The sequence below is a fragment of the Aedes albopictus genome, chromosome 2 (genome assembly GCF_035046485.1).
Source record: "Aedes albopictus strain Foshan chromosome 2, AalbF5, whole genome shotgun sequence".
NCBI classification, from domain to species: Eukaryota; Metazoa; Arthropoda; class Insecta; order Diptera; family Culicidae; genus Aedes; species Aedes albopictus.
Genome location: NC_085137.1, coordinates 445,327,214 through 445,335,656, shown reverse-complemented (window position 1 = coordinate 445,335,656; position 8,443 = coordinate 445,327,214). Strand labels below are relative to the sequence as shown.

The following is an 8,443-nucleotide window of genomic DNA, read 5'->3' as shown; positions in this document are numbered from 1 at the left end:
GAGGGGGGTGGGGTAGGGGTTGTCTGAAAAAGTGTGATATGCCATGTATTAGGTATAGGTATTATGAAGCGTGACGGGGTAACCCGGGGGAGGAGGGAGTTCAAAAATTCAAAAAAAATGGTGGACGTCATATTTGAATCGTCCCTAACATTGACCGCCGGAAAAGTCAAATGAAGGACTGTTCACAAATCACGTAACATTGTAGACAGACCAAAAGTGCCTGCCGTAGTGCTACGGTTCATACAATTTTCTACTAATTTCCATACAAAATCTGCTACATGGCGGAGGCAGGCCTGAAATTGTCAATACAATTGTTACATAATATTTAAATGGTTCATAAGTCATGTATTCACGTTCAACATGCATTTACTGAAAGTGCGCAAAAATTAGGAACACAGTGCAAATATTGGTTCCAAACATTGCGCACCACTATTTACTAGTTAAATTTAAAAAAAAATACGAACTGTGATTGATATTACTAGAATATCACCTTTTTTGTCAGTTAACTGCAAAATTAATCATCGTTGCACAGTTTTATCGAGGAAAATGTTGATTTTTAGTAGAGTTACTTCTTGGCAACCGTGTTAAAGCGAGGCAAATTTTGACGTTTTTGTGTATTTTTTGTTTATTATTCAACATAAACAAAGATTTTATGGTAATATAATTTTCGTCAAATAATGTTTATGTTTACACAATGCTAGTGCAATGATTAAACTGATGAAAATGTTGACTTTTAGTTTTTTTTTTAGTTATTTTACAAGAATGCGCAAAGTTTGGACCTGCGCAAAGTTAGGTGCGCACACGGTAGATATCCTCTGCCTAGGGATATCGATCCACCATTCCAGTCGACAAGTTACAGCGAACTTCTAAAACCGATCAACAGCCCGCGTTACACTCTATGACGAAACTGAATGAAATATGGATGTTGTGTGAAACCGTGTGTTTTTGGTAATTGTTACAGTCCTTCTTCAGCTTTGCGTAATACGAGCCGCACCTAACGTTTGTTCTACTTCTTTCACCACTTCAATGGTACATACTACATATTGCATTGAGTTTCTCTTGCTTACTATTGTAAAAAGGGATGATACACTTCCTGGGGATAAAATTGTATTTCATTATTGGTGCATTTATTCAACTACTTAAATGTCTCTCTTTCTGCCTTTCTTTTTCTCTTTCTGTGTATGTATTATGTAAAAGTATGTGTTGTCAGCTTGCCTGCTTTTATGCTTTACTCTCCCGTCGGTTAACAAATCTCTAATAAGTGCACTTGATGATTACGGATTGCTCCATTCATTCCATTTCGTACCAACTTTTGTTTTGTTTGCTACTAAGAGATCGATCGTGAAACCAGAGGAAAAAACGAATGCTTTTTAGGTTTTAGGTTTGTGGTAAACACGGAGAAAACTGGTAGTAGGCGTAGCCGCGTGCAGACGTGTTTTGTTTTGCTCGTCGCGTTTCGTTCGCGTTCGCCAATTTTGTTTTTTTTTGTGATTCTTCTGCCGGTTTGGCCGGTGCTACGCCATCCGGATAGCTTCCGCGTGTAAAAAAGTGCTTGTTCTGTGAGAATTTTAATAGTGGATTTATTGATATCGAAATAATAATAATTGCCAAATGACTCGTGCGATAACGGAGGGTTTCAAAGATTGTGTGTGTTTGAATGCCGCTGCAAAAGTAGTTTTGAGTTCGAAAACGGTGCTCGAGAGTGTAGGAATGTGCCGTCTATTTCGCGTTTTCACGTAGAACGGTCAATGGCGCTACGCCTTCCAGTAGTTGTCCATTGTAAAGTCCCGCACTGGAGTTTTGTTTCGTGTTTTTTTACGAATGTGGCATTAAATTACCGCCATGCCATCAGTGATTCGCGAGGGATTACAGAATCATAATTTTGTGGGAGCTAAAGTGACGTGTGTTCAAATGATGACTGGCTGCAAGCGCAACGGTGGCGACACGAAGAGGAAGCCTGATTGCACAACGAAGACGTTGCCATGGTGAAGACAGCGCTACCTTGGATTGGATGGATTCCGGTGAGAATGTTCTGATTACTTTTACTACAACAAAATGAACTAAATACGCGTCAACTTTAACCGCTCGTCATTTTTTGCGCGTTCTCAAAACGAATTTTATTTGACGATTCCGCTGGTGGTTTGGCCGGTATTACGCCACCCAGTCAGTTTTCCGCACGTGAAAGTGTAATTCTTCAGCGTAGTATCATTCGGGAGTTTCGGTGTGGTGCCAGTAATCGCTGACTCGGTGGATCGCTCCACGTCGTTTAAAGTGTACGTGGCAATGAAATCAATCCTATTTCGGTCGTTGCTGCACCGCTGGATAAATAAAACTACAGCTACATCACGGCAGACTATGAAGAACTTGGTGAGATCTTTCTAATTAAAAAACGTCAATTTATTCATACATGTGATATTTACCATACCAAATACGCGCCAGAAACAAAAATGCAAATTTTTGATTCAGGAAGTGTTAATGCATTTCAGATATCCAATTGATATCCGAATGCATCAATGCGGGGCTTACTGTTTCAGAAAACGACCTCAAGATGTACGTGGAAGCCCTGTCATACTTGAAATGGGTCGTTGGATGTGCAGTAGAGCTATCACCTTCCATCTCCAGGACTAAAAGTGTTTGCGTCTATGGATAAAAGTTAAAAATAGACGCAGACATTTTTCTTCCATAAAAGCACTGCCGGTCAGTGGGAGATGGATTGTACATACATACATACATACATACATAGGTTTGTGGTAAACACGGAAAAGAAATATAGTACACAATTGATAGATGTCTCCGCAGAAGATTCATGTATCATTTTTTTTATAGAAAAATAAAGCAAAATATTCAACAAAAACGATCTAAAACTTGGCTAATTTTGTTTTAATACACATAATTTACGGTCGACTTTGTCCGCTTGGACCGACGGCAGCTGAGGTCCACTTCCATGCGCCGTTTGCGTTTGGGTTTGCTGCACAGCACCGGCACCGATTCGATACTGAACGTGAGGATGAACGGCCGGCCTGCGAGTTCCATCGTTTCGTCAAACCCGTAGAAGATGGGCTCGGCATCGCCGGACATGTAACCGAATTCCCGCTCTTCGACGTCGATCGAAGCACGCATCCCGGCGAACATTAGCGATTCGGTCGAGATCGATTCTAGATCGGGTTCCGATGCTTCTTGTACGAGAACGGCAGATTCGAGTGCTTCTTCCTCTTTTTCGTCTTCCTCATTGACCTCTTCCGCTTCCGACTGTTCTTCTACTTCTTCTTGCACAGTGATCTGAGGTGGCTGCGTATGTTGTTCTTTGATTCCGCCTACCAGATCTAATGGAACGGTCGTACCGCTGGCGTCACTTTCACACGAATCGCTTCTTCTCCGTACTTGTTTTTCCGGTTCATCCTCGACCTCGACTGGCTCCTTGGGCTGCTGGTGCTCTTCTTCTTCTCTTTGTTGCAGCATCTCCGCTTTGTGCTCCTCAACGATCTCATCCAGATCCGCCAACAGGTCATCAATCTCCTGTTCTGCGTCTTCGAGGTCTTCCTCCACTGCACTCTCGGGCTCCGATTCTTTAAGGTCATTGTTGTTATTGCTTTCACTAGATGCCGTCTTTTGCTTCTCTTGTGTCTTTTCCTCCATTACCGTAGGCTCCTCACGGTCGCTTTCGACTTCGTCGTCAACGAGCACCACCTCGGAGTTGTTCGTCGAAACACTTATCGTTCGGTGTTCCGTCTCGGGTCCGTTATTATCCGACATGGAACTGCTCTTGCTGGATTTGCTTCGTCCAATTCCGCTAGAGGTGCTCTCCTCCATCGAGCTGCTATACTGGCTTTCAGTTGATTTCTTAGATTTGGCCCCATTGGTAGTTCGCCTCTGGTTCGCCGTCGTCCGGCTGACCTCCCGTAACCGGAAACCTTCCTCTTCCGCCCGTTTAAATGCGTCGTAGGTGTTCTTCACATTGGTTTCCAATTGCCTTAGGCTCTGCTGTGGGTAGATCGTTTTCAGCTGTCTCCGAACACCTGCTGTTCGGTTCAGATCCAGCCATTCGTGCACTAGCAGTTGCTCCATGGTTATCCGTCGATCCGGATCCACCGTCAACAGACGGCGTACTAAGTCTTTGGCCTCTTCGCTGACACAATCCCACGCCGACGCGGCCAAGTCGAACGACCCGCGCCGAATCTTGTCCATGATGATTTCCATCTGTTTGGCCGACGAGGCCAAATTTGTGTGACCGAAAAATTGTCGTGGCGTGAACGGAGCTTGACCGCACAGCATTGTGTACAGTATCACTCCTAAAGACCACAAATCACTCGATTCCAGCGCGTACGATCGTCCCTCGAACACTTCCGGAGCGGCGTAGCCCAACGTTCCAGCGATAGGCGACCGCTCCAGACAATTATTATTCTCTATACTTTTGGCAAAGCTGAAATCTATCAGCTTCAAATGCTCCGACCCTGGTCCCTCGAACAGCACATTCTCCGGCTTGAGATCGCAATGTGCCATGCCTTTCTGATGCATGAAAGCCACAGCCTGCACCATTTGCCGGAAATAGTGCCGGGCTTGACTGTCGGTAAAACTGCTGCTTTTGTTTATTCGGTGAAGTAACTCCCCTCCACCCAGCAGCTCTAGTACGATGTAGATGTGATGCGAATCCTTGAGAACCTCCACAAAGCGCACAACGTTCGGGTGTCCTTGGCACTCCTTCAGTGCCTCAACCTCACGCCGAGCATACTCGGCCGGTTCCGGATGGTTGAACATCACCTTTACGGCGTAGTACTTGCTACTACTAGTATTACTGGTGCTGTTCCTACTACTGCTATGATTGGAGGAAGATGACGAAGACAGACGGCGGCACTTGAGGCAGGTGGAAAACAAACCATCGCCGATGGCATGGTCCGGGGATAGTTCGTACCGCTTGTAGAATGGGGAGCTCTGGAAGATAAAAATAAATAATTGAGGTTTATGTAGATTCAGGATTGAGCAGTGGATGCTGAACAATTAAGGGAAGTATTGTCAGGAATTCTGAGAAATAATGATACCACCGATGCTACACTTACCTTACTGATGAATCTTCGTATCGAAGTCTCACTAGGTCGAACATTTTTATTTTTCATGTACTTGTTTCTATCGACGACTTTACTCGATAGTAAACTAGGCGAAACGTACGAATAACCTGGAATTCAAACAAAGAAAGAATATTATCAAACTCCATTCAGTCACTTTATAACGCACGCTATGCCTGAACCAGAAGATTATAAAAAATGTATGTACATCGGGTTTCTCTCCACCAAACATCAGTATTCAAGCTATATTTTTATTTGCAGAAGGTTTCAAAATATTCTATCGGTGAAAATTTGTCCATACATTTTCTATGGGAGAGAAATTGGCCGAAAATGTGAATTTCATGCAAATTAGTATGAAAAACAGCTAAAAAGATGAAAAAGTCAAAATTTCCCCGATGAAATATTTTAAAAGTTTCTGCATATGATAATATAGCACGAATTCTGATATTCTGTGGAAAGAAACCCGATGTACATTCATTTTTTATAATCTGCTAGTTCAGACATAGCGTGTAACGTAATTTGATCTCACCTCTAAACAACCGTTCAGAGTTGGGTGGCGCCGAGGCGGGCGAATCGACCGGTGTTTGCCGGGTAAACTCGTCGCTAAAATTGTTGGTGTCCAGCTCGTCCTCGATGACCGGCCGGAAGGGAGCCGATATCTTCTTCTCCGCCAGCTGGCGCCAGTTGATGGACCGAAAGAAATCATGCGACTTCAGCTCGGAAGCATCGGCCGATCCACCGCCCAACCGCCGCCGGGGATCCTTGACCAGCAGCTTCCGGATGAAATCTTTCGCCTCCCGGGAAAGATGATCCGGAATGACCGCTTCGGTGTTGGTGATTTTCTTGGAGATTTCCGTCTGCGTGGCCGGTTCTTCGGAGCTGAACGGGGAACTTCCGGTGAGGAGTTCGAACGTGAGCACTCCCACCGACCACCAGTCAACGGATGCGTCGTGGCCGTTTTGGTTGGATTTCACGATTTCCGGTGCCATGTACTCGATTGTGCCGCAAAAACTGTGCGCCCGTTCATTTTCGTACACCAGCTCCCGCGAGAGACCGAAGTCCGTCAGTACGATGTGCCCCTCAGAGTCGATCAGGATGTTTTCCAGCTTGATGTCGCGGTAGATGATGCCCAACTGGAAAATACGACGAATAATATTTTTAGAACTCTAAAGCCGTGCTGGCTTTTCGAAGATTACTTACTTTATGCAGTTGTTCAAGAGCAACGATGATCTCAGCGATGTAGATCCGCACCTCGTCCTCGGTGAAGTGTTCCTTGTTGTAGAGATGGGTGAACAGCTCTCCGCCACTCACATAGTCCAGGATGAGGTGAAGCTTCGAGTCCGTTTGGAAGGCGTAGTGCATCGTCACGAGGAAAGGTGATCGTTTGATTGATTCTAGCACCTGAAAAGTAACATCGTAAAACACGTTTAGAAATCGAAGCATGCCATATCAGCGATCTGTCACGTCAAACAACTAAATTTTAGAGTTTATCTGATGAAATCAAGCACAATTTGTAACAGAAGATGACATCCAAACCCGATTCGGAAACTTTGGCGCCTACGTCTGCACCGTCTGCACCTTACAAAAAGTATCACCTTCAATTTTAGCAAGCAACATTTCCTCAATTTCCACAATTCTACAGCGACTGCGTAATCTGCATGGAAGCCATAGTCGATCAGGGCAAGTTTTTGGAATGTGCACACGAGTTTCACGAAGCCTGCATAGACCAGTGGTTCGCATTCAAGGAAACTTGTCCGATGTGCCGATATGATCACGCCGAACCCAGTAACAAGCAGAACACGTCGTCTGCGGTTATCGTATCGGGGGAGGAGGAAGCAGCGATTACTCCACGACAGGAAGCGGTACAGGCTCGCCGAAGAAGCAGACGACAATCTTTCAGTAGCAGACCATCCACCAGTCGTAGCCGTTCGAGTAGTATTAGACGATCGAGGTCTCGCCGGAGGTAAACGGAGACTGATTGGGCGCCGGAGAAATTGTGCAGCGGTTCTAAATTACTAGTATATCTTGGGATACATAAATACCTATATATTTGAATATATGCGTATAGTAAACAAAGGGGAATACTGTTTTTTATTGTCTACTGACTTATAGTGCCTATAATCGCATACCTATGCCATATGAAATCCAGCAAATATGGGACTCATATGCTACGAAAGGCAATATAATTAACCCCAAGACACCGAGGGTATTGTATGTGTTGGTCGAACAACCGATGATCAGACTGATGGAAGGTCAAATAGCAAAAAAAGATCATGACGATTGCCCATAGGTTCAAAATCATGAAAATGTGCTTTGCCTATACGATCTGCAGTTGCTTACATCGTGTTCAATAGCATCGCTTGAGAGTAAAAGCGTAGCATGCTTATGAACTTCATGGCCTATGCCAAGTCTGGCCAGAAGGATATGCGAAGGGGATGGCATGTTGCAAGAATGCCGGATGCAACCCGGCAAATATGATGTTCTTAGGTGATCCGAATGGTTTAAGACAACATATAGCATGGCGGACAAGATACCCGAAGTTGGAAAGAAGCTACGGCGTACCAAGTTGTGTGGCGTAGAATTGATGACTTCGTCTCATATTTGTAAAGATGTTTATTAGAGACCGCCCAGAAAGTACCCAACAAACATTTTTGCTGTATATAAGTGGAACAAACCACTCTTAAGCAAACTTTAGCTTAAGAAACTGTTATTCAGCTACTTCTGTTTCTTGGGTATTTATTTATTTATTTATTTATTTATATTTCTCATCAACAGGCTTTTTAAGCCCCAATGATGTGTTCTTAAAACTAACGTACAGCAATAATTAAACAACAGGCATTCTCAAAAACACTTCAGAGCACAAGAATCAATATAATCAATATAACAATTCAAATTTAACAGTAAACATATAAACATCAACATTCAATCACTATTAAAATTACTAACAAACATTTTTATCATTTAACACTCGACTTAACAAGAAAAAACAGGTCTCGACGACGGATACCATGTACATCTATGACGATTGACAAATTCGCGGCATTTAAGTGTAGGTGGCCAAGTAGATGGCCTCAATGCAGTTGATTTCCATTTTTCATCCAGTACAACCTTGAACGAAATATAGTCCATTTCCTCGCACGATTTCCATTTTGGTACAAGTTTCGTCACGTTCACGTTATCCGTAATACCGTGAGGTGCCCATATTTCGTGCACTTAAGAATTTTCAAAGTTTGATAAACGACTGAAATTTTACCATAAAGTATATCAGATTAATTTCTTCGATAATATTTAGTGCTAGTACTGTAGCTCCCAAGAAAAATATAAATTAGACAACTTCACATTATACAAGATAGTTACAGTATTAGATTTGATTTGTTTAAAAA

At 43.4% G+C, this 8,443-nt stretch overlaps 2 protein-coding genes across 2 annotated transcripts in view; one reads left to right on the top strand and one right to left on the bottom strand.

Annotated features, from left to right (window-relative positions):
• Nucleotides 1-2,784: 2,784 nt before the first annotated feature.
• LOC109420217 (ribosomal protein S6 kinase alpha-5) overlaps nt 2,785-8,443 on the bottom strand; it is a 52,402-nt gene continuing 46,743 nt past the window's right edge. Inside the window, exons 5-8 of the mRNA XM_029869966.2 lie at nt 6,261-6,461; nt 5,590-6,193; nt 5,055-5,170; nt 2,785-4,929 (exon numbers count right to left, since the gene is read on the bottom strand). Of these exons, the coding sequence (XP_029725826.2) occupies nt 2,881-4,929; nt 5,055-5,170; nt 5,590-6,193; nt 6,261-6,461 (2,970 nt within the window). The 3' untranslated portion in view covers nt 2,785-2,880. The remainder of the gene's footprint in view (nt 4,930-5,054; nt 5,171-5,589; nt 6,194-6,260; nt 6,462-8,443) is intronic.
• Nucleotides 6,471-7,137, top strand: LOC134288572 (uncharacterized). Its single transcript, XM_062853806.1, has 2 exons — nt 6,471-6,648; nt 6,703-7,137. Exons 1-2 carry the CDS (start codon nt 6,584-6,586, stop codon nt 7,025-7,027), a joined length of 390 nt encoding a protein of 129 aa, XP_062709790.1. The 5' UTR covers nt 6,471-6,583; the 3' UTR covers nt 7,028-7,137.

Bases quoted from the DNA above. Each gene is read 5' to 3' on its own strand.
- LOC134288572 (XM_062853806.1), top strand. From the start codon at position 6,584: ATGACATCCAAACCCGATTCGGAAACTTTGGCGCCTACGTCTGCACCG. The intron at 6,649-6,702 runs GTATCACCTTCA...ACAATTCTACAG, and splicing joins CCGTCTGCACCTTACAAAAA to CGACTGCGTAATCTGCATGG.